Source organism: Pyrgilauda ruficollis, unplaced genomic scaffold (genome assembly GCF_017590135.1).
Source record: "Pyrgilauda ruficollis isolate IOZ18807 unplaced genomic scaffold, ASM1759013v1 scaffold2, whole genome shotgun sequence".
In the NCBI taxonomy this organism is placed as follows: Eukaryota; Metazoa; Chordata; class Aves; order Passeriformes; family Passeridae; genus Pyrgilauda; species Pyrgilauda ruficollis.
In genome coordinates this window covers 7,464,109-7,490,988 of record NW_024519206.1, presented here as the reverse complement: position 1 = coordinate 7,490,988, position 26,880 = coordinate 7,464,109, and the positions used below count along the sequence as shown (strand labels likewise).

Sequence of the window (26,880 nt, the reverse complement as noted above, 5' to 3'; positions counted from 1 at the left end):
TAAGTATAGATAGGTGTTGAGTGAATTGCTCTGAAGGCTGGTTATAATTCTGTAGGTCTTTTCTCTCAGTTAACTTTTTCACTAGATTATTAGGATCTTTACAGCATCAGAGTATACCCCACAACTGGTAAAGTTTGCTTTGCTAACAGTAATCAAGTTCTGCTGTCACAGAAATGCCATACTCATATTAGTCCAAAGTTCAAAATAAGCTGTAGCCCACATGTAAAAATTGCTGGTATAGTTTTGAAATAAATTAATGCAAATTGGAATCTTAGAGATGTTGCTTTTTTCTGTGCACCTGTGAAATACCATTCTGATTTTAAATTTATTGCCTCTGAACTATGTCACATATTAGATGAAGGAGAGATTTAGACATGGTTGGTGCAGTTGTAAATTAATGGGTCAGGCAATCTCTGTGACTACAGGTTAGTCACGCCCATTAATTTTCCTTCCAAATTCCATCTTTTAATGCAGGAAATATGGTTTGACTTCAGATTTTGTTTGTATCTAGTAGCACTTAATCCTCTGGATTAAGTTTTTGGGGATTTTCTTGGGGTTTTTTTCTTTCCTTTTTTATATGGTTTGCTTTGTAATTGGTGTTGTTAAAGGCAAAACTTCTTCATTACACCTACCGGGTTCTCCTCTGGGTTGGCAGCAGTGTAAATTATTAAATAGAATTACAGACAGTGTCATGATAAGTTTTAATGTGACAATGAAGTGAGAGCATTGATCTTATGTAATTTGAGTCAGAAAAATCTGAACAGGTAAACTATTTGTAATTTCTTACAGCTGAATAGGAACATAAGTAATATTAGTAACAGAAAAAAGGCCATCTGGTCCAGCTTGCCTGAGTTTGTTTGCCTGGTTGATCATAATCTCAACCACCTGCTTTTCCACTGAGCTCTACTTCACCAGCCCTATCTAATTCCAGAAACAAATGTATCTGTCTCTTGTACACCTTTATAAATCTTTCCTATAACTTTGAATATTCAGACCTTATGTGGTCTTACAGCACAGAAGACTCACAAAGTCTCTCTCAGAAGAGATCAGAGCTGGTAGGTTCTATATGCTTAATAAATGCACAGAAATAAGTGCTCCTGATCTAAGGGTTTGAATCTAATTTCAGAGGAAGTATGTAGATGATTAGAAGTCCATTGTAATAGAACTAGATTAACATCTGTGTGGCGATAGGATTGCCCTAGCCAGTTGCAAAATGCAGATGTTTGTTTTGCTTTTAGATTTGGAAACAGACACCTGTACTATTTATAATCTGTACTGACGTTATGCCAAAACATTTATTATTATTATAGCCAAATTTTATCAAGGCAATACTGTCTTTCTTGCAATGTAGGAATAAGAACAGTATTTAGTACTCTTAAACTACAGATCTTTTTTCGCTAGTAGCAGAGGAAGTAAACAAAAGGACTGTGAAGTAAAACTTTCTTTGTATAAACTGAAGAACAAAAAGGTGTTCTCTTCTGACCATGTCTTTCAATTCCCTCTTGCTTTATCAGGCATGCTTCTTCTCTATGGCAGTGGTTAAATAATTGGGAATGTTATTGAAGTGGGATTAAAATTATTTAAACAATCACTTAAAGTTTTGATCTGTTTCTGAAAGATCATGTCTATTTTTATATCCTTCAAACTCTTTATAAACATTTGAATTTACTGTTTTGATGTATTTCAGCAGCTGTCTCTAAGTTAGGTTTGCTTGTGTTTCTACAATGTCCCCCCACTTCCTTTTTTCTTAAATTCTTGTTTTCTCTGCCTGGAGGTGAAATAAAGAAGGTTCCTGTGCAATAGTCACTGTCTTAGATGTTGTGATATTGGAACCTGCCAGTTACTACTGATTTGATTGTCTATATCCTGATTCCCTAGCGTAAGCTCCTAGCAATACCTCTGGAGTTTTGGCTAAAGAATATTCGTAGCCTGGACTGGCACAGCTGTGCTCTGCTTCCCTTTGGCCAGTGTTGTGCTGCCACGGAGTGTCTCTTGGCTGGGAAGTTGAAAAAAAAATTACCTGTTGCGGGGATCTTTAGTCAAAGACTAATTTAGTGGTGAGATGAATACAGGGTAGTCCTTTAACTTACAAGGTTTGAAAACTTCCTGCTGGGTATAGAGATAATGGGTACTGGAGTGCATATAAAATACCCTATGAAATGATACTTAAATATGTACTGTTCTGTATGTCTTAACACACTGTAAAACTTTGTACTTACAAGTATGTTTTCAATAAAAAAATCAACACTTTTCAGATAAAGAGAAAGATTCTCTGTTTCCCTTGCCTCCCCTGCTAATAGTAGGTGGAGATTGGCTGTGGAGTAATAGGACTTTTTTTTTGGTAGACTAGAGTTGAGTTTGGCTCAACAGCACACTTGTTTTGGGTCAGTTCTTTTGTCTAGCAAAGGATTTTAACCAGAGATCTCAAAGCAGCAAAAAACCCTTCTGTTTTTATATTGAAAATGAAATACACTACCCTTGCCAGATAATAATCACACTATATAGAGTAGAGGAGCCTATTTTTCTTAGGCAGATCTGTTTCCTATATACAACTTCAGTGGTTGAGGTAAGCCTGCAGTCTAATATCCTGCACTTCATAGCTTCAGTGCTGACTTTTGTGTGATTGGAAAGTAAAAAGTACAACAGTTGCATCCTACATTGAGCTTTCAGTCTTAGCTTGTTTTGTAGCTTAGAGCAAACAGATAAAAGATAAAAAATGAATGAATTTACAGTGGGATGTGTACAAATGTCATAATCAGCTAAAAATATTTTCTTTTTTTTTCCATACTTGCTATTGTCTGTCTTTGAAATCCTTTTCTTTCTGTTAGCTCTGGTAGTAATTATCCAGCCACTAGCTATTGGCCTTCAAAGTCAGAAAATGCAACATCATTCAGGAGACATGTGGCTGCCAAACCCAGTGAGTATGTAGGAGTAGTGCCTTTACAGGTCAAGTGCTAGAGCTGCTCTTTGACGAATCAGTCTGAATTAGCATCATAGCAGTCTGTTGGTATTCCTGCTCCCCCGCACCTCCGGCCTCATCTATTAGTGGTTCTTGCAATCTGTTTCAGTGCTTGCTGGTAGTGCAGGAGCACCTTCAGCTCTCCCAACTTATTACCAGAATTTACAGCAGACATTGAAATTAACTCCATACCTGAAACTCTACTGCATGTGGCTTCACCTGTCTTCAGCTAGTAGTCATTTATCAATATTTTGGGGAAAGAGGAAATGTAATATGAAGTTACTCCTCTGACTGATATTTGGATATTGATACTGATACTCCTTATATCTGGAGTTCAAGAGTTAGCACAAGTGGCAAGGGGCACCCAGTAAAAGGCTTTCTTAAAGGTTGTTTCATGCCTTCTGGCTAAATGTCAGCATGCTGCCAGTACCTGCGTCCCTGTGGATGGCTCCAATGTTACAACCTATTTGTGTAGTCCTAATTTAGGCTCATGTCTGTTCCCTGCTGAAGAGACAGGACAGGGAGTGCAGGGAGACAAAACGTTGAAAATAACATTCTGGTGCTACAGGCATCCTCTAGATAATCCCAGTTGACACACTCAGGGGTGCGCTCTACCATGCAGATTCCAGCTTGGTGGAGTATAGAGGCAATATCTTACCTTTCTTCTTCACATTTAAATTGAGGCTGCCTGCTTTGACAATTGACTCTGTTCTGCTCTCTTTATCTAGTCTGTCTAAATGGATTCCATGTCCTACTTGTTAGAATGATAAAAGAAAAAGGCTGTTTAAGTTTTAGCATGCTTAATAGTGTCCAGAGCAGCCATTACAGATGCAGCCATAGGTAATTTCTTGATGGATTTAGAGGATCTGTGGTCAACTATATGTTCTTAGGAAAGGGAGCATAAAATAAGTACTGACAACACTGGTCCAAATGTAGTTTGTAGAAGGACACGTCTCTTTTAGCATCACATATGCTATAAATGAACTGGATGGCTACCAAATACAGTGAAACTACCACTGTTTAATAAGCACGAGGCTTTCCCAATATCTCCATAAATTTTTGTAGATTTTTTTGCAAATCTATTCTGCATTTCCACATATCTATAATTCAGGAACTTAGCTGAAGAGGTAGTTTAAAACACTTTGGAAGAGATTGGAAGAGAAAAGTGGAGAGCCAATTCCTCTTTTATACCAGAATAAATTGACTTACCAGTGTTAATTCTTATTGTATCTAGTTTGAAAAAAATGACCAACCAAATAAATGAATGCAGGAATTCAACCTAAAAGGTAGAAGATACATGAAGGGTCTATGGATATTTCCTTTGAAAAAGTATGTTTATGTTTATGCTTTTCGGTTGGAAGACTTGAAATCCAGTTCATCCTTTTCATTTCTTTTTCTTTTTTCACCCTTGTGTGTGTATTTCCCTAGCATGTATTGTTCTGAGGGGCAAAAAAAAGTAAGATTAATGTGTCTGAGCTACTATCAGCTATTGTTTTCTTCCTAATATCCTCCAGCTTTACGTTGCTTTAACGTATGCACATTCAGAGTTTTGAACATTGTGGGAAAAGGTTTCACTGGTATCCATTCTTGCCATTAAAGTTCTTCCCTTCTGAATATTGCCTGCCAAAGTATGTGGTATCCTGCAGAGCAAGAGGATGAGGACATAGATTGCAATGAAGCTGAACAGTTTGCACTTCCTAACAGTGACACCAGACATAAATCTTTTGTAAAGACAGCCCAGAATACAGGAGGAGAACTCTCAACCCCACTCCCCCACACAAAAAAACAAAAGGAGAATTATCTCTTTTTTTCCCCATTTCATTTCAGCAATTTCCTTCTAAGATCCTCCAAGATGAATATGTTCTCAAATTGCATAAGCTGACATTTCAGTGGCTGAGACTCTTTCGGGGAAAGAAAAAAAAAAATAAATGGAAAGAATTGAAGTAAAACTTGGTTTTTAGGTTTTTTAAAGTAACTTTTTTTTCCTTTTAAGATTTTATTTAATTTAGTCTCAGTTCTCTTTTTATCATCAGGCTAATGAATACAGTGCTAATTTTGTCACAGTTAATGCATTTCACACATTCATACCACAGTTTGACTTCAGTATTCAGTAACACCATGTTGCACAGGTTGGCAAGTGCTCAGAACTAAAGACTGCCAGTGCTGTAATTGGCCATACTGGGAGAAGCTAAAGTCAAGTCTGCAGCTTGTATAAAGTGGCACAGACCTATAGAAGTCATTTTGAAACAGCTGCTGGGGATCTTCTTTACACAGAAATTTGTTACAGGTTTTATTTTAATACATACATATAATTTCACCAACACGATGATTTAGGGTTTAGGAGCCATATTCTCCTCTTGTAGTAAAAAAGGTGCAAAAAGAGCAAAGTGCTACAAAAAGTTTCTACATCAATTAATTTCAGAAGTTAAAATATGGTGTGTCAGTCAGGAGTCTGTGAGGTGTAAGGTGGATAAACCTTGCTATAACCAGGAGGAACCCTCACTGAATAAAGGGTATTTGAAAAAAACTTGAGGCCAGTATTTGTGGGAAATTCTTGATAGGGCTTGGGACTGGGTTCTCAAAGAGGAATTTATGCTTTAGTCTGGTTATCCTTGAAACTGCCATGGCACCATTTTATTCTTTTTTTTAAACAAATCAGAGCTGTTTTAACACTTTTACACATAAAGAATCTGTTATGAAATCCTTAACAACTGGAAAACAGACTACCTGCATCAAGGTTTATACACATGTGAAAGAGACAAGTGAAAGTGCAACAGCTGCTGCCATCATGGTTCCTGTTGGTCTAGAGACTCCTATCTTTGTTACAGAGATTGTCCAGAGCTCAGGCAAACAAAGCTTTGACCAGCTGCAGAACTGCTCCAGACAACTAGAGCACTTGAAAATTGGCTTCAGGAAGGTGTAAGAAACAGGCTGGTCAGGCAAGTTGTTGTAGCAGAATTTTTGTGAGACCTACTGTGGACTGAAAGACTTGGCAAATGTTCCACTATTTTCAGAGTAAACTTATGTACACAGTACAAAAACTTTATCCCTATTGTATTTTTCTTAATTTTTAAAAAAATTTTCCTGTTTGTCTTTGTGGAAATGTTCCAACCCAACAACTGCGTGCTAAAACTGCTTTGGATCATTTATCTTCTCAGTATCTTTTCACACAAAGGAATGAATGTTCATTTTTCTGTTAGAATTATGAGTGAAGTCAGAGATTGAGTCACTGTTACTTATTTCTGAATCTTACCTGATAACCTTTATTCCTTTGAGGCTTTCCATTGTGTAGAAACAGACTGTTCAGTTCCTGGAAACTGTAGCAAAATCTCACAGACCATGGGTTAACACTGTCCTAATGTAATAACTGAGATTCCTACTCTGGTTTACATGGATATAACAATGCTGCAAGAAGTTTGACTCATGCCGCTTAGTTTCCAAGAGAACTGCTCCTACCAGTTCCAAGAGACTGAATCTTTGGGTATGCTTTGGCTTTTCCTAGCCTTTCCATTGATGTCCCATGCTTATGAGGATGCCAGGAAATAACATAAGGCACGTATGGGTTGAGAGGACCATTATTTTTGACCTGGCCAGCTTCTGCTTTCCTAACCACATGATCTCTTAAATATTTTACAGATTCAGAAGTGTATCTGAGTATAATTCACAGTCCCCTTGATTCTTGCTAGAAGGGGATAGGATCTGGCCTGTTGTTTATTCTGGGTAGCATGTGTAATACTTTGGCTTATCTTGATTCTTCCCACGTTTCCCCAGACCATTCTGCATCTTAAGTTTTGCAGATCTTATTGTGGACTTTTTTGTGTGGGAGCAGATTTGTGTTTTCAACTGGTATGGCAGCAGATCAAGCAGGAGGTTTTGGCTTGTGCACACATTCTGGAGGCAGGTTTTGTGGAAGGTTGCTCGAATTTTTGGCTTACAAACCATGGGAGTGTATACCATGTATTACTTGATTACAAGTTAGCCCACTCACTAAATACTTTGCTGACCACATAGAGTAACATAAGAAGAAGGCTGAAAAACAGAGATAATAGTGACTAAAGCTCAGAAAGAGCAAATCTCACATCCCAGAAGGATCAGATGCTGAACACCAAGTGAAATTTAGTGATTAAACTGCTGGATGACCACAGGGTGTCTCTTGGTAGCATAATTTTCTTTTGATACTGGCTTTGTGACAGGCTGTATGATTGCCTATCCTGGCATTAACTGAGTAGCACAATGTGTATTTCATTGCAAAATGACCAAGGAGGACTAGGTAATACTGAGGCTGAAAAAATGCTTTTGAGTTTTTTCCCCTTGTCCTGACACAGCAACTTCATGTGCAATGGCTGATATTTTAAACAGTGGTGGAACTCCTACTTTCTAAAGGCTGAGAACTGATCTGGGTCAGGAACATGCACAGATAGGTGCTTCTCAAGAAAAAGGAGAAGAAGAGAAAGGTTAAGAAAATAATTTGAAGGTCTATAGTAAATCAAGTCTAGTTCACCGCTTGAACTCAGATCTTCTTACAGCCAGTCTTTTGATTTACAAATGTGATTATCTTGAGAATGCAAACTGCTGAAAATCACTGTAGCCAAAGCCACAATTTAAGAAAAATATTTCTTATTAAAAAAAAAAAAAAAACACAAAAAAACCCCCAAAAAAATCAAAACAAAAAAAACCCCAAAACCAACCAACCAAAAAAAAAGTGTACATTTCCCTGTACACATGCTTCCTAGTGTGTGGTATATAACAGAGCCTTCCAGATAAATTCCTTGGATCTAGTTCTGTTCTCATTAAACCCGCACAGCTCTGTGCTAACACTAACGTAACCGAGGAAAGAATTTTTCCTATAAGAATTATATTTCTAATAAGCAGGAAGCAGAGCTTTTTGGCAAAATCAGCTATCCTGCAACTCTGCCTGAAGAACACTAAAACAAAAAACATAAAGCAAAATTGGCTCAGAAGAGTCACGAAATAGGGGCTACACCATAACAGACTAAACAGAAGAGTTCCACAGAGTTCATATCTACTTCTGTTGTGGAGATGATCGCTAATCTGTTAGATTCTAGTTTTGTGTGAGATGGATCCCAAATAGGTCCCAAAATACAGTTTTTTAGCCAACTTTAATTAGAAAAAATCCAGTAATTGTCCTTTCCAGTAACAAAATGTAAGTGTTACTGTATCGCAGGGGTCGCTCGTCCAATGCAAGTGTAGAATCAAAGAGGGAATGGATTCTGTGAAAAAGCTCTGCGTGAGAAGGGATTTATTCAAATTCTTAAAAAGCAGCAATAGTACACTAAATTGTGAAGAGTTGTTGACTCCCTTCAAGGCAGAGGCCCTGTAGAGAGATCTTGTCAAATTAAAGGTCTGGGTGATCACCAGCTACAGGAAGTTTAACAAAGTGCTGGATCCTATACCTGGACCAGAACAACCCTGGGTATTCAGAATGAGCTGCTGGAGAGCAGGGCCAAGGAAAGGGACCTGGGGTCCTGGTCGCTGTTAGGTTGAACATGAGTCAGCAGTGCCCTGGCAGCCAGGAGAGCCAGTCCTGTCCTGGGGTGCATCAGGCACAGCATCACAGCCAGGCAAGGGAGGGGATTGTCCCGCTCTGCTCTGAGCTGGGGCAGCCTCATCTCAAGTGCTGGGGGCAGTTTTGGGTACTGCAGTATAAAAAAAGACATTGAACTGTTAGAGAGTGTCCAAAGGAGGGCAACAAAGATGGTGAAGGGCCTTCAGGGGAAGCCATATTAGGAGCAGCTGAGGGCACTTGGTCAGTTCAGCCTGGGGAAGAGGTGACTGAGGGGAGACCTCAGTGCAGTTACAACTTCCTGTGAGGGGAAGTGGAGAAGCAGACACCTATCTCTTCTTTTTGGTGACCAATCATGAAGCATCAGGGAAGGTTTAGGTTAGATATCAGGAAAAGGTTCTTCTCCCAGAGGGTGGCCAGGCAGTGGAACAGGGTCCCCAGGAAAGTGGTCACAGCACCAAGCCTGACAGAGTTCAAGAAGTGTTTAAGCAATACTCTCTGACTCATGGAGTGATTCTTGGCACTGTCCTGTGCTGGGCCAGGAGTTGGACTTGATAATCCTTGTGGGTCCCTACCAACTCAGCAGATTCTATGATTCTATGAACACATGAGTTAGAAGAAGTCAGTAAGGTAGTAAGTAATCAAACAGTTGTTTGGTTTTTTGTGAATCAGAAAAGGTATTAGTTTAGCAGACAAATTATTTAAATTCTATGTTTTATCTTTTTAGGTGGGATTGAAATGCATAGAAAAGGGTGACTGACATTTCTACTTTCCAGGCCATTTTTCTTTCCTCAGTCATCCTGGGGTTTCTACTAATTCTGACTAGAGAGAAGTAGACCCAGGAGATGATCCCTTTTTGATTGCTTGTAGGTGAGTGCAGCGCAGAGTGCCTGCCTCTGAAGCCCTGTGGGTTACACCTGCTTTAGGAACAACGGATTCCATACTGGGATCGGTTGGCACCATGTCATCTTCTAAAAGGTGGCTAGCATTGCATAAGTAGGTGCTGAAGGGAAACTTTCACCTGTTCTCCTAGCTACAGTCAGTGTTGACTGTGAGAGAATGGAAACTTTACATGACTCATCATCTGTATTTTTTTCCATATTACTTAAGATCCAGGTCTTATAAAGCTTGTATGCATATTTTAATTAAAAGTTCATTTCTAATCTTTTTGACTTACTCATGAGTCATCAAATCTTTACCATTTCACTGATTCTGAGGATTTCATAAAATGGCTTTTTTCATTGAAATCAGTCCTTAAAATGAATATAGGTTTCCTGTTGTTAACCAAAATGTGTTGGGCTATGGAAATCACTTAAAATTACTGAAATGAACAACAACAAAAAAATCTCATTTTGGCACCTCAGTATTATGTATTCTGCAAGAGGAAACTTACATGCACAATGAACATTTCCTACTACTAAAAAAGAAATACTTCAGAAGCAGTGAAATATGGCCCAGGCATTGGTTCTGTCTTAGGAATTCATAGAAAGAAACTTGATTAGTAATGAAAAATTATTTTTAAATTTAAAAAAAATTAAGCCTAAGTGAAATCATTGGTTCCTGTACCAGTATGATTTTGATAGTGTGTGAAACATTACATTTTATGAATTAATTAGGAGGAGGAAGGAAGAAGTACAAAAGAAGGACAACATCAATAATCTTTCTTCATTTTGGAAAATCCAGAAAAGATAAATGGGACTGCTGAAAAAAGCTTGGCTCCAGCTTCTTGTTAGCCAGTGCTTCATTGCTGTTACAAGACTACTAGTAAGTTCCCTTATGACAGTAATAATAATAATAATAATAATAATAATAATAATTCAACAATTATTAACTCCAGTACCAAGATGCAGTCGCTCTTTTGTTACCCAGATGAGAACAGCTCATCATGTCTCCATCCATTAACAGGAAGTTGGGGAAAGCCACAACAGGAAAGGAGACCCTTGCTGTGCTGGGTTACAACTTGTCTAACTTTCCTCACAGCTACATGAAAAGGAAATGCTACCTTTATCTTCAGTGACAGGTAGTTCTTCATAATAGCAGCAGATGCAGAAGATTTCCAAGACCAAAGTGAGTCTGAGGAACTTAAAGCTGGTCCTGCTGTGAGCAGGAGGTTGGATTAGAGACCTTTGGTGGTTGTCTCCCACCTGAATTACCCTGTGATTCCATGAGGTTCATTCTCCTTAGTCAAAAATAGGGGTTTTGTTTATAGTGTATTGAAGTTGTCTATTTTTTAAATCGTATTTAACAATCACATTTGAATTATGAAACATCAAAAATTCCATTAGAACACTGTCTCAGTGGCTTCTCCAATTCCATCGCCTACTTTTTTCCTGTGGCTTCACAGTAGGATTTGATAATTTTATAAAATGCAGTAATACTTCCTGTTTTCTGCATAATTGGTTTTTTTTTAAATCTGTGCTGGAATTGGCTCAACCTTGCTTTCTTTATTGGTCATTATGTAATAATACATATGAGAAAGTCTGTGTGAGACAGCCTTTTATAATTTTATCCTCATTCAAATAATTTTTTCATTTTCTTTCAAGTTATCATCATTAGAAATGAAAAAGTGAAACCACAAGTGTTCTGTAGACACATACAATTTCATTTCTCTTGTGGGCAGTTGGTGAGCAGTCAGCTTTATTCCATGAAGAATGCTTGGTCTGTTTCTTAGATTTGAGAGATGTCTTTTTGGCATTATGGTTGTAATATTTTTAATATACTCAGGATTACAAACTGAGTTTTGGTGTGATCTATTTAACCTATTCATGTTATTCTTCTGCTTCAGATAAAAAGTTCTTATTTATCAGTTTCTTCAGGTTAATTTAAATACACATTTTTTTCTGATTGAGTCTGCCTATTTCTCAAAGGAATTTAACATAGTCTGTGCCATTGGTGTCATCAACAATAGGACTAAGGAGCAGGATTTAATTTACTTACCTATAACAGAAGTCAGAAATAGCTGTAGCAGTTAAATTACTTGTGGAAGAATTGTTTGTTTATCTCCCCAGTATTCCTGTGGTGCATTTTTGAATGATAGATCATTTAAGCTGGCTCGCACATCTGAATAACTAACATTTTACCAACATTTGGTTACCTTATTCTATATACTTGTTAGTGTAAGAGGCAGTTTAACTGAAAAATGAATCCTAATAAAACGCCTTTTTAGTAATTCGTTTTGAAAACCATTTGACCTTAACTACAATGAAAGTAGACTGTAAAAATCATCATAGATTCCCTTCCTTGAACTTTTCATAATGCTGAAAAATGACTGAGGGAAAGAAGAAAGATCCAGTTACTGTACCCTGTTTGCACAGCTGTACTTCATTGAGTGGAGGCTTGTGTTACACACAGTTTGTGATAGGAAGTAAATGCTTTTAAAACAACTAAGGAGACAGGTCTTTAACCTCCACCTTTTCAGATGCTTTTTTCACTCATTTAGCTTCTGTCGAGGTCTTGAGAAACATTTCAAACACAAATTATTATTGAATACTGAAGCTCACCTGAATAATTCATTTCCTGGTGTGTTTATTCAGCAGAGATGCATTGAGATGAGTTTGTTTGGTTGGGTTTTCTTGGGGTTTTTTTGAGAGACATTAGTAATTATTGATATAGTGAACACTTGTTCCTTCAGGAACAAATGCATTTAAAGAAGAAAGAATTCTTAGACTCACTGTTAAGTGTTTTTGATAGTTGAAATTACATATTTATTTTAGAAATTTTAAGTATTTTTAAGGTCCTAGAGGTAATTAAAAAATTATTTTGTGATGTTAATTACCAAATTGTCAAAATTAATTAGATTTAAAGTCCCAGTTGCTAGCATACCGGACTGTTACCTCCTCTTGCAAGACTATCTAGTCCCCTAAATGGTAAAGGTACCTTCAGATTTATTAAAAGGATTTTTTTTTTCCTTACTTTACGTTGGAAGTGCATGTTAATCACCAGACCTAAACTGTTTGATGTAAACTTGGGTGCAAATAATTACAGGACTTCAGGCAGCCATTATAAAATAATTTCTGAATGTGATTCTAATGTCTGCCAGAGGCACTTCTCTAATGGCTCCGGTGAAACAAGGTCAGTGGCAATGGCAGTGTGCAGCTGGCGGACAGCCAGTCAACTTTTAATTTCTGTAATCAGCTGAGCCTTTGTGTATACTTCATCCCTTGAAATACATGAGACCTTAAATTAAGAATTATGATAAATAGACATTATTTGGGCTACATTGACTGCATGCTTTTTCTTTTTTTTTTTTCTGTAATTAAGGTAATCCTTACAGCTGATGACCATGAAGATTTCCATTTTAGCATCCCACTTCACACTGGCCAGATACAGTGCAGACAGGCTACCCAGATCTGCATTTGAGTGAGAAAATGTCTTGAAATATAATCAGGATTTTGAAGTATTCTTCATTTCAGTGTATTAGAGTTGTCATGCATTTGGAGGACGTGGCTGACACTGGTTTTGCCCTTATTCTAGCAATTGTTAATTTTTTTTTTTTTTTATGAACTGTAACAATAGAGCTACTGCTCTCCTTTGGCTGGGTCAAGGCTTCCCAGCAAGCATTGGTTTGTTTTTGCATGTGTCACTAGTGGGCAGGCAGTGGCTGTGTTTTGTGGTCTGTGGCACAAGTGGGTTGAAGATTCACACATTCCAGAAAAATGTAAGCATAAAAGCTGACCCCAGTTAATTTGTTCAAATTCGATGCATTGGATTATTGGAACATTTTGTGTCCCCTTCTGGTCTTTAAATATATCAAGTGCAAGCATGAGAGCATCCTCAGTCTTTGTCCCTCTGAATGCCATACAGAGCTCTAACTGACTCATGGTACCAGAACTCAGATGCAGCTTTCTGGCTGTTTAATTCTCATCTCACACATCCCTCTGCTCTTCCAGCAATGATTTTAGCTCCTGATACAGCCTCTCCTTACTTCAGCATGAAATTTACACTGACTTGTGTGCACTGACAGATATGTAACCCTGCCTACACAAACTCAGCTTTGAGCATTAGTGTTATTACTTTATGTTAATGTAAAATAGCAAAGTGTAAATTGGAGGATTAGTTGCTTCTGGCTTAAGAAAAAAAGGCCTTGGGAAACAAGTGTTGCTTCTCTAGCACGAACCTCATTAGAAATTTTGTGTTTTGCAGAGGTTAATATACTGTGGGCTGCACACCAAGTACACCATAGTTCAGAAGATTACAACTTATTCACAGCCTTGAGACAATCTGTACTGCAGAAATACACCTCCTGGGTAAGTTGCACAAGATCTGACAAACAAGTTAATATCAAGAAGTTTCCGTAAAACATAGTGTTTATTTCCCTTCAATGAAAACCCTTTTTTTTTAAGATTTTTGACACTGCAGGCACAGAAGATGAAACTGAAGAATCTGATAATCATAAGTTTTAAAATATATTCACTAATGTTGTACAGCAAACATTAAAGCTACAAAAGTTAAAGAAGGCTAACTATATAACACTTCATTTATATTTCATAACTTTTTGAGTAGAATGGAGAATTTTCATTCAGTTATTCATACATGAGTACAGAAAAAAAAGGAGATTTTAATTTGGCTATTTCACAAAATGTCTGTCTGGCTAAAAGGACCAGGGAGAGAAATCATCATTAAAATTTGCTTTGGGCATTCAAATGGATTCATTTGTCTCTGCTCATTCATGTCATATCAGTACCCTTGTAGGTAAGAGCAGTATGTTGCGTAGCGTTATTTCAGATAAAAATAATTTGAAACAGTGATCTGTGTATATATTCAGTATTTATATACAGGTTTTTAAAAGTATATTTCAAAATGCAATCCTAAATCTAACATAATATTTAGGGTTCAGTTCTGCACTCAGGGTAACTACTGATTTCCTAAGTTTTCAGTCAGATTGTAGTTTGTCTGGTTATGTGTTATTCAAAAGGAATAACTTCAAAATTTAATTTTCAGAATTAGAGTTCAAAAGGGATATTAAATGTATTTACATATATAAATACATACATATAATTATATAATTATATATTCTCCAGTGAGGTATAATGTGGGTGGTGAAGGAAACCCACAGTCCTTTGGCAATCTCTATATCCAGCCTGTGAGCGAATAACTCAAAGTCAAGAGTGTGCTCACCCATGGAAATACAGTATAACTCCATTAACTTCAGTAAAGTGGATTTATGCTTATGTAACTGAACATGGACTTAGTCTCCAGTTTGTTACTGTCTTAAGTGCATGACATTAAGTTAGTTTAAGTGCTATGTTCCAGGGAAATTTTCTTCTGAAAATCATGAAGCAGTACTATTTCTTAGATCTTTTTCTTGATGTCTTCAATATAAATTCTTATTGCTTATTTATTAAGAAAATAATCATCTGATGTTAGGAAGATTACCTAGAATTTAAATTACTGTAATGAACAATAGCAAAAGGGATGTCTGTGACAACCCTGCTTCCTCTGTAAATACTGCTATGTTAAAGATTTAACCTTTGCCCATTTACCCATTGGGACCATATGGTGCAAATTCTTAACAAAAACAATAATTCAAAAAAGACAAAAAGCCTGTGTGTACATATGGGTGTGCATATGAGAACTTTGTCTGATGGCATGATTTTGAGGATGATACCTCAAACAACACAAAATACTCGGAAGACCCAGATGTCTGGCCACCTTGGATTCCAAAGACCATCCTCAGGACCACACTGGTATCACTTGGCAAATAATATATGTATATTTAAAATTCATATGCTTTATGCAAAGGGAAATGAATCTAGGAATACATGGTACTTTTGTGTGCCAGATTTTTTTCACCAAGTATTTGATATTAGCCAAAACATATGGTTAATGTAAATATTGTTTTGCCTCCTCCCTGAACTTTTCAGACATACACCAGTTTTATTTCTGCAACGCCTTATTGTGCATGATCATAATTCTTGTTAATTCTTACAGCACTGCTGTTTTTTTGGACAGACAGTTCTGTCCAGAACCGTGGATGGATCTGCCTTGAAGCTGAAGCTCAGTGAAATCCTTATTTAATCTCAGAGTGATCTGGTCTTGCTGAATGTGTACTATACTGTTCAATGAGTTTGACATCCAATTTTGTGGAGAGTGTGAGAAACTTATGGTGGATGGCGTGGGATTATGTGACTGTTCTGCTGCCAGCTCTGTTGTGTTTTAAGTTAAACATTGTAAGATAAATAAATCAGCATGTTAATCTATGACTGAAAAGATATGAAATGAAAGAGAATAGAAAAGCATGCTTGACAATCAATGGTGTGAGATGTATTCCTGATTTTGGAACTGAATGTATAGTGCTTCATGTTGTTTGCATACACTGTGTTTCTATTTCTCCACTGGAGGGGCCACAGAGAAGGAAATCTGTGAAGACTGAGAGATACTGTTGAGGCCCATTTAGTTGGGAAAAGATGTAAAAAAAAAAAGTATATTAATTTTTAAGAAGAAGACAGCAAGCTAAAGCAAGATAATATTATATAAATGACTGCATAAGTGATGAAACAGTCAGAGTGCAGTTGCGAGAGATTTGCATGTGCACTTTGAAAAGCTATGATTTAATGCTTTGAGTACCATTCTCAACTTTAGGGTAAGATTTAATTACAAATATTAAATCCATAATAATTTGATCGCTTTAGATAGTACATTTAGATAAAGTGTTGAACTATGCCTTGGTATAAAAGCAGTGGAAACATCTACGTACAAGTCTGGAAACGGAATAGGGAGCGCAGTTTTCAGTGCAGTCAGTCACTTCTTGTCTACTGAGGAGTCTGCCAGGTCTGGGATCTGGAAAAAATGGTTGGCTTTTTTGATTTTTTTTGTTTTATCCTTGCCTTTAACTGCTGCAGAGTCCTCACAGGAGTTCCTGCCCACACGAACTTGTTGTCAGCAGCTGTCCTGCAGCCCCCCATGCCCCGCAGATCCTCTGCCGCCGCATCGGCAGGTGGCCCCAGAGACCCAGCACGGACACAGCGCTCCTGCTGAACCTCAGGAGTCTCAATGCACTCCCTTTCTGTAGTGGAAGTGGTTATAACCTTTTACAAATGGGAGGGAGAAAGGAAGAGATGCCCACATGGGAGAGAGGGCAATGGACCTTTCAAAGGGGCAGTGCCTTTGGTGTGAGGGCCAGCAGCTGCAGTGCATCAGCCCCAGATGCAAATATCTCTGCACCTCCGCTCTGGGTGCTTTTCCCATCAGCTACTGTAGCACTTCCCCAATCTCTGTTGCTGAATTCCCAAGTGAGAAAAAAATCTGTCAGTGTGAAAAAGTTTTCTTGTAGTTTTGACCAGAAATTCCATTCTGGGGCCAGGAAAGCTTTTCCCTTACAAATTTGTTAAAGCTGGTGCGTTGCCATGAAATCTTTTGATTTGGTGAATTAGCATTTCCAGTAAAGAACGGTTTAATGTTTTTGGTTTTTTTTCCTGAGATTGCTCTTCTTGTTTCAGTGGAACCACAAATAGGAAAAGTCAGATCTTGGTATGGGAGAAGTTTTCATTTCTCCCTATGAGTTCCACTTCTGTAAGTGATCTTTAAAATCCTTTCTGTGCAAAATAAAGCTTACACTGCAAGAAAATGTGAGGCAGTTAGTAAAGCATTCTCCTTTGACAGTTTCAAATTTACCTATAGATTTATATAAAATTTCCTTCATCCCACCACTTAGTGGGGAAATCCTAGTACTCTTGTGTAAAGTAAGTTAGGAAATAAATAAGAAGATGATCCTTCTTTCCCCTTTGAGTCATCTGTAAATACCACCAAATTGCTTCTGATACTTCTAGGGAAAAAGCATATAATTTTTTAACCCTGCTTTCAATCCTGTAACCACTTCCATGAATAATCTGAAAACCATCTGGTTTGGTTTTTTGGGCTTTTTTAAATCAATTTCCTCTCCATTCCTTTTTTTAAAAAACCTGCTGTTATCATGCCATTAGACAGAAACTTAGTCCCTCTCTACTACCTTTTAATTCCTTTACTTCTTGGAAAGCAGCTTCCAAGACAGAAACAGAAACACCCCGTAGGTAATTTGTGGGGCAGCTGAGATCCATGAAGCCTTTAAATGGAGATTTTGAAATCCCAGCTGTCGCAGCTCTGCCAGGTGATACTGCAATGGCTTCAGGGTTTTGTCCGAGTGTTTTAGACATTGTCTGGTGTTGAAGCCAGCAGACTAAGCTGATATTGCAAGGTCCTAGTCCTCCACTGGTTTGTCACAGTGAGATGTGTCTGTGGTGACTTTCTTGAGAGCATCAGTCACATCACTAGGGTGGAAGTGCAGCTGTTTCACAGCCTCAGTGTGACTTCTAATCTGTTGGGCAGCCCTGTTGACTAAAACTGAGAGAATACTGGTTTTACATGCTATGTCCAGACTTACACTAAAGGAATTCCTGGTCCAGGAGGCCTGTCATGGCAATTGGACTGCCTTCTTGGATGTTAAAAGATGTGATTTTTTGTGAAAAGGACAGTAGTAATTCAGAAATATATTTTTCTAATTTTCCTGTGCTTCACAGAGAGCTCTTGTCGGCCAAACAGATATTCCCTGAGTGCTAAAGTTTTGAAGAGACCTCTGCTACTGTTTAGTTTAGGAAAAATCTCTGTATTTTAGAGAAGTATTAACTTTTCAGTGCAGGTGATATAACACAATGTCAGGTAAAAGGGAAAATAGAAATATAAGATCTTTCAAGATCTTCCTTTTTCTGAAGAAAGCAGACTGACTTTTAACATATGAAGGTCTTAGAAGTTTTATTCTATTGCTAAGCCAGTTAAGCAATTAATTTTGAATTTCCCAAGTATTTTTTACATGCTAGCATGTTTTCAGGACTCAGCAATATGTTGGGACTTGATGGGAGATGCGATGGGAAAGTTAAGGTGAGAATTATAATTAACTTGGAAAGCCAAGTAAGCTGTCTTACCTTCATGGTGCTTATGTGGGGAATTTGGATGGAAAAGCTGTAGTGTTAAAAATTTGCACCTTGCTTAATCTGTGATAATGCTTCCCTACATAGCAACCCTTAATGTCAAGGCTATGTTGCTGTCTGCTCCATATAGTACACAGCATAAACATCTAATACCAGAATTTATGAATTCTTATGTTGGATTTTCTACTTGCTCAGTTTGGCTTGTGGGAAATGACTTTTGTATCAATTTATGTCTCATTTGCAGTAGCACATCAAGTAGTAACATAATAATCACTATCTATGTACACTATGTAATGTCTGCATTACGGATGTATTAGAAGAAGCAAGTATATTGTGCAGTGCTTTGAGCTCCTGATAGGACTTCATTATATTATCATGAGTTTAGAATTGTATATCTAATGTATGTTCTCTTTCTATTTTTTCAGATGTTCAACTTGCCCATGGCTCTTTTCATTCCCCCTTCGGTGTTTGCTGTTCATTTACAGTTTAATCTGCTTTACCAGTTTTGGATACATACAGAGGTAAACCAGGTTTTTAAGCCATACCTAAACAGTTAGCCTGGAGCAGTGTCTTGGAAATCCACTAGCAGCTGATTTATTGTGTAAGAAAAATCTTTGTCTGACTTCTTTAAGGAGAAACATCTGTTCATTTTTATTCCTTTTTCTGAATATATATTGCTAAGTTTATAAGAAGCAATGAGGCCAGTTGGTCCCAATTAGATTTAGAAAAAAAATAGTAACTGTAAGGAATCAAAACTTTTTGCTATTTTAATACTGTATTTTCCTATCTTGCAGCTTATTAAACATTTTTGGCAGGTACTGAAACTGATTTCATTTCTAGGATAATTATTTTAGGGAAAAATACCCAAAATCTGATGCTTCTTAAAGATCATTTAGAGTTGCAACTAAATTCAGATATTGTTTCTTTCTTAATGCATGTAATTCTCAGATGAAAAATGCTCTGTTAATATCTGATGGCTATTTTATATGACTACACCACTTCATATCTGTTTTGTGAGTGCATAGACCATATCTAGTTTACATACATACATGGTTAATAAAACACTGTAATTAGCAAGATGTTTCCCACACTTCTCAGGTAGTTCAATGGCCTTTGCCTTCTTCCTTGCATTACAATAGAGGTATTTAAAGGTACTTTATGTTATAAGTCAGTAGCATATTTCTCAGTAGCTCCAGGTGGACTGCAGGCTAATTATTTCTATGACACTTACTCCTTTGTTTATTCCACCCAGACAAACGCCTTTCCCTCTCTAATTTCATAATGCAATATATAGGACAATTCTTTGAGAAAGGAATTTTATTTTCTTTATCTGATATTTTAGGTGATTATGTTGTTTAAATTGAAGATCTTTCTTTTTTTTTTCTGCGTGTTTTGTTAAAAAAATAATTTTAAAAATTAAAAATAAGATAGTTATGGTGGACCAATAGCAACATTTGATTACTGACATTTTGTTTCTGTTGGACACATTTCTAAAATCATTAACATATGTCTGATCTAAAACACCACGTGAATAGGAAAGGCTTAGATAAAATGTCACATACATCACCAGAAGTGCCATAAACTGAAGCAATACACATTTAAGCTTTTTAAAATATTTTGCAAAAATTCAAGCACTCTTTGAAACTATACCTGAATACTAGGCCTCATATGGTACCAAAGTTTCTTTGACCATGCTTTAGGTTCTGCAGATTAGTTTAAGTGTGCTTTGCCACTAAAAAAATTATTATATCCCTCATCTATGTCTTCTCTGGTGTTTGAGGCCCTCTCTTCCTTGGCTGAGAGGTTTCTGACATTCTGCTGTGTAGCAGTAATTCAGTGAATCTCAGCACTGGTGCCACAGTGCACGTCTAGAGTTTCTAAAGTGAATTTCAGAGGCTTATGAATTGTCTGCATCCCTCTAAAGTGCTAAATCCTTCATAGGGCTTAGAAGGAATTTCCATAGCATATGTGCAATGTGCCAAGTTTAGGCACTAGTCTAAACAAGAATGAATTTCAGTCTCAATGAAAAGATAAGCACTCCTTACTATTAAATTATTGTGCTGGTAGAAAAACAATGGATCTTTTGTATTAATCCAGTTGATCCACTCATAGAACTTTGCTTACAAGGGAAGTTATTCTTAATGTTGATATTGTTGATTTTATAGCACAGCTGAAATCGGTTGAAATATGTTGGAGTCATGCTCTAAGGTCAAAAATTATGTTGAAATAGAAATAGGGTTACACAATGTATTAGCAGATTTCCTGCTCTCAGGGGCAAGGCACTGACAGAAAAAAGTAAGGAAAGGAAGGGAAATGGTATCAGCCATTCAGGCTTGTGTTACCCTATATTTTTGGTGAAATTAATATGATGCTTCACTGTTATGTTGGGTTTTCTTTGCAACAGCTATCACAATTTAACTGTTTAAAGCTATTGCTGCTCTTTTTTTTTCCTAACAGTCCTTTTCTGGATTTTAATGATCCTAATTTTCTTACACAGATTGTATTAATATGAAAATCCTTTCTTCCAGTCTCTATTTCTGTCAATTTATTAACATACAGAGTTTGTTCAGGGCTGTAGCCTGGGGTTCTATAGCAAACAGCATCCTGCCTCATGCTCTTGCTCTGAGAGCAGGCATTTATCATCTCCCAGCAGCTCTGGTGTCCCCTGGGAGCCCATGGATGGTGCTGTTATATGTCATTAGGAGTCTAGGGGAGATACACTTCATTATTTCCATTCTGCCAATGTAAAGTTATAGTAATGTAATAGTTTGCTTGTAAAATGAAGAAGCAATTGATAATTTTTTTTCCCCCAGATTTCTATTGCTTTTCATCAGTATCAATTTCCTGATACAGTGTGGGCCCACATTGACTAGTCAAAGATGTTTGGAAATTGTCACTTCACGACTTTTGATTGCTTGTCTTTCTCTTTAAGAAAAATAAAATCTAGTGAGTAAGAAGGGGAAAAATCTCTCTTCCTTAATAGATGGTGGTTTGTTTTTTTATACAGGACTGAAAAGAAAAATACATGCAGAATTATTTTACAGAAGAAAAAAAATGTGTATCTAAGTAATAGGAAAGAATTTAAGTACATGAAAAAGTTTCTGAGGGAAGATGTTTTGAGAGTAGTTTAAATTGAATTCAGTAATTACAAAAGAATGATCCTGCTCTTCTGAAGCTTTCTATGCCATGTTTCAGCCTAGAGCAAAAGCTTATAGCCAAATACAATCCTTGGTATTTTCCTATACTTAAATTTTACATGTGTCCAGTGTTGCTTTAAAAAATATTAGGAGATGTTTCCTGTGTTATAACTTTGACCTGTGTCATTATTTGTTATGTCAGTTCTTTTCCAGCTTTACTACCAGCAGATCAGACATAGTCTATTTTATTTTAACTCAAGTGTCTCGTATATCCTTGTGACTACAGTGTCATAAAGATCAAAAGTACACATTTGTTCTACCTCATTTAGACTTCTGTATTTCCTACATGCTTGATATACATTAGTTTTTGTCATTTTATATAGAATAATACAGCATTTTAAGCTCTATAAATCTTATATAAAAATTATGCTATTTTTCTGGTGCTGGGTTCTTTTACTGTTGTTTATTATTAGAATGTACTATTGATACAGGAAAGGCATGCCTGAAATTAATAAAGTTGTGTATGCTAGAGTGAAAATACAACTTTGAGACTTACATCATGCATTTGTGTTCAACTATTTTTTTTTCACTGCATCCTGGATCAGTGGGCCAAGATCAGAGATGAGATTTGAAGCCGAGTGCCAGGTCTTGCATTTTGATCACAACCGCCCCATGCAGGGCTAGAGGTGGGGGGAAGAGTGGTTAGAAAGCAGCCAAGCAGAGAAGAATATGGAGGTGCTGGTTGACACGCAGCTGAACATGAGCAAATGTGTGTGCCCAGGTGGCCAAGAAGGCCAATGGCATCCTGGCCTGGATTAGCAGTAGTGTGGACAGGAGGAGCAGGGCAGGGATTGCCCCACTGTACTCAGCGTGGTGAGGCCACATCTTGAATCCTGTGTCCAGTTCTGGGACCCACACCACAAGACACTGAGGTGCTGGAGCCTGTCCAGAGAAGGACAATGGAGCTGGTGAAGGGTATGGTGCACAAGCCTTATGAGAGTGACTGAGGGATCTGGGGGTGTTGAACCTGGAGAAGAGGAGGCTCAGGGGTGGCTTATCCTCTCTACAACTGCCTGAAAGGAAGCTGCTGCCAGGTGGGAGCCATTTTTTTTTTCACCAGGGCAGCCAGTGGCAGAACCAGGGGAAATGGGCTCAAGCTGTGCTAGAGGAGGTTCAGGTTGGACATCATGAAAAATATATTATTTGAAAGTGTGGTTAAGCATTGGAACAGGCTTCCAGGGAAGTGGTGGAGTCACTATCCCTGGAAGTGTTCAAGAAATGATTGGACATGACACTTAGTGCTATTGTTAAGTGATGTGGTGGTGTTTAGTCAAAGGTCGAGTTGATGGTCTAGTAGGGCTTTTCCAACCTTAATGATTCTGTGAATATTGTATCATGTACACGACAATCTGAAATTATCACAGGATTTTGTCAAGGATCCAAAATAAATCTCTTTAGTAGCACCAAAGCATTGAAATAAACTCCTAGTAATTTATTTAAATGGAAAAAAAAAAAAAAAAGATAACCCAAGAAGACCCCTGAGGAAAACATTTGACAGTGATGGGTTAACTATTGTACTTGATGATCTTAAAGCTCTTTTCCAATCTAAATGATTCTATGGTTCTGTGATCTTCATAAATCAAGAACAAAAAATATTTTTTTGTTCTATCCAGTACTGTTCAGGTTAATTGTATGGCTCAGATCTACTCTTAAATAGTCTGGGAGAAATGCTTCTGTGACCAGACAGACCATTCTCATCTAGATCATAAGGGAGGTAAAAAAAAAAAAATACTTTAGTCAAAGGACACTAAAAAACTAATTTTTCAAAAGCCACAGAATATTTCAGGACTGTTACTGACAGACAGAAATACTCCATTTCAGTTTATTTTCGCAGGTGATTCAGAAGGTCTATGGCTTATATTAAACTATATCCTTCCATTATGCATTTATTACAACCAATAAGTTAGGTGTGTTTATAACCTGATAGACACCTGTGAAAAACAGAAATTAGTTTCTGTTGGTTTAGCTGTAATTTTTATGAGATGTCAAACTGTATTTAGAAAGTATCAACTGATCCAGTCCCTGATGGTGGTAATTGCAGCAGCAGATTATTCCTTGCCTATTTGATCTTTGACATGTACCAGTTTCTGTTTAATTTTCTAATTTAAGGAAAGAATATGATCTGCCCTTTAGCATGCTCACAGAAGTCAGGTTTTTTAAGGCATCTCATTTCACCTTGTTTAAGTCTTTCTACCTCATCCAGCTCTGGGAGCAGAAAAAGGTGAGCCACAACTGTTAACCAGAAGTAACATGGGTGAAAACAGGTGAGGAATGGGAATAATTTTAGCAACACCTCATGCAGACTGGAAAGAGAGGCATAAAATTGCTACAGATACAGGAGAAATACAGTTGGTTTTATCAGAAAACACCCATTAGTAAAACTGAAACTTGCTGAGGAAGTGTATGGTATTTGTCAAAAGGATATTTTTCACTTATGCAGGCACATTGTGTATCAGTCTAATTTTTGTCTAAGTCTTGTTTAACCTTTGGCTTCTGCTCAATTTTCTTTAATGAAAAGCTTTGAAAGGGAGAAATTGGGAATTATTCCTACTTTCATGCCCTGGACAGCCCATCTGGGGTCCCTGAGTTCAGGTGAGCTCTTGTGGCCCAGTCCTTAAATTCTTGCATCAATCAGATCATACCTAGGAATATAGTCAGATTCAGAAAAAAAAAACTGTTTTGTTTTGACTTTATTTTACAATAAGGAAATTAAACAAGCAGATTGAGGAACCAGGTAAAAGAAAGGAAAATAGATAAAAAGCATACATTAAAAAAGTATGCATAAGTTTTTCTAAGTACAGTACGCCTGTGATTACCATCATATCAATAGCAAAAGCTATTCTTGAAACTCTAGAGGACTTATTTGTCTTTTCAAGCAGAAGCTGTTTGAGACAAAAGTCTGTTGGATGGGGAAAGAATTAGGTGAAAGAATCGCAATCAAGACACTGTGATAAATAAGTGACAGGATGAAACAATAGACAAAATATTCAGTTATTAGTTTCCAGGTCCTAACAATTGAGATTGGTCTATTTCTTTGCAAATTTTATTTTTCAGTTTTCTTGGACCTATTTTCTCTGCATTGTGTGCTGTAGTCTCATTTAAATAAGCAATAAGGGATTCCAGGATTTAAAAATAAAATGTTACAAAATCTATTTCATCTATTTCAAGTACTTGCAGTAGTTTTTAAATCTGTTTCTCAAAACGGAAAAGTAAATTTTATCAAGAAATAAGACTTTGAATTTAAAAAGCATTTTAACAAAACTTATTTGACTATTACGAAACTTATTTGACTGTTACATGTTTTAACGTTTGTATTGGAAAGAAGATAGTTTTATTCTTGTGGTTGATTTGTGGAGTTGAAGGAAGGTTTTGGTAAAGAGTGAAAGTGTTAAATAGTTTGCAGATAAAAAAGGAGACACTTTGTTGGGAGGGAAACTGTCTCTGGCCCTGGTTTACAAAGTCATATATTTATTCTTTACAATTAATATATTTATTATTTATATAGTCATATATTTACAAAGTATGTATATTTATTAATTATTAGTTTAATGGACTGTGAATATTTCCTATAATGTCAGTAAGATATAGGTCAAATTTAATGCATGAAAGTGTTTGCAAAATCATGGCATACAGGTGGTATTGAATGGATCACATTGGAAATAGAGTATGGTAGACTGATCTATTTTGTGGCCAGGATAAGAAATGTCATTTTGCTTTTGTTTTGGTTTGTGTTTGTTGGAGGGGGGGGGAGCGGGGGGGTTGTTGATTTTTTTTAAATCTAAAAAGTATCACCTGTAAAAGGTAAAATCAGTTATAATCCAATGTATTGAGTAGGATTGTGAAACTGCAGTATCTCTTGAATTCGATTCTAGAAGGTCACTTTGAATTCAAATACCATATGCCAAGAAAACCTTTATTTTTTTCATTCTAGTATATTGCTTCATTTAATGACATAATGAATTTCTTTCCTTTAATTTGGCCATGTTAGCCAAAAATAGACACAGCTCTGTCTGATGTTCCCTTTCATTTAAATTAGAAACACGCACATCTGTCCCTGTCAGGTTACAAGGAATCAAAGACTTACCATTCAGAAGACTTTTACTAAAAGTGATCAAAGGGATTAAGGTAATTAGAGGTGATTACAGCCATTCTCCTACTCTGATGTTCAAGATTATGTCAGTGAACATTCAGTGATATGATGGTTTAAATGGAATTCCTATAAACAGGTGACATCATCCACAGCCTATTGCATACTTTCTTACTGTAACAGAGATCCTAGAAATTATTTAAAAACAATAGGAAAAGAATTGTTTGTTGATTTGCGTAAAGAGCCAAACTCTGGTTTACAAAAGAAAGTTCTTGCCCCATTCCTGATAGCTGATGCTTTTATCACTCATAAATTCATTATTTTTCTGCTGCAAACTCTCAAATCACATGCTTACTCTGGAGAGAAAGAGAACAAATTCAAAAAACACGAGGAAGATGAACATACTTTCTTTAATGCAAGGCAGTGACTTTGTAGGTCCAGATAGGCTATATATTCAATACAGACATTAAAACTTAAGCATGATTCCAAGAAACAAAGAGATCTCACTGCTTCAATCCAGCCTGTCTGCCAAAATGGTTTATTAGATTTTCTGACCAACCTGTAGGATCAAAGTCTTGTCATCCTTGCACTTGCCAGAACACAGAAAAGGGCAAAGCTGACAACACTATCATTAAACACAAATACTTGCAGTAACTGTAAAATAAGTTCCAGTTTTCCATGTTTCACTTGCCCCATGAGGGGAGAAAAGTATTGTCTTTCTAGATATATATGGCATATAACTCTGCTTTTTGTTTTAAATAAAAAAACAAAAGAGAGAGAAAATAAAACATTCATAAGAGAGCACACTGTTCCTGTCCTGCTAAGTGTAAGTTGTGCTTGAACACAGTATAATCAAGAAAAACACAACCGGATGAAGTTTGTAGTTCCTTCCTTGGCACCTAAAAGCTCAGTGATGATTCAGAATGCCAATGCTCCACTTTAGTAGTGTCAGGATGAGCCTCCTATTTTAACTCTGTGTGAACTCCTGTTTTAATAACACCGTGCACCCAATAGCTCTGAATTCAACCTGTAGCACAGGAGCCATTATCTTTTTCGCTCAAAAGTGGCTGTTCCATAATTAGGGTTATGTTGGTGGTTTACATTTGATGGGCAGCAATCCAGACAGAAGAACCCTCCCCTGTCTCTGTTGAAGCTGAGTCACTAGTGAGGCCAGAAATAAAAAGTTTATGGAACAAGAACATAATCAGAAA

General features: G+C 37.0%; 1 protein-coding gene across 1 annotated transcript in view; it reads left to right on the top strand.

The window, feature by feature from the left end:
• The window catches only part of AGMO (alkylglycerol monooxygenase), a 185,861-nt gene that overhangs the window by 62,802 nt on the left and 96,179 nt on the right, over nucleotides 1-26,880 (top strand). Inside the window, exons 4-5 of the mRNA XM_041466463.1 lie at nucleotides 13,626-13,729; nucleotides 18,811-18,906. Of these exons, the coding sequence (XP_041322397.1) occupies nucleotides 13,626-13,729; nucleotides 18,811-18,906 (200 nt within the window). The remainder of the gene's footprint in view (nucleotides 1-13,625; nucleotides 13,730-18,810; nucleotides 18,907-26,880) is intronic.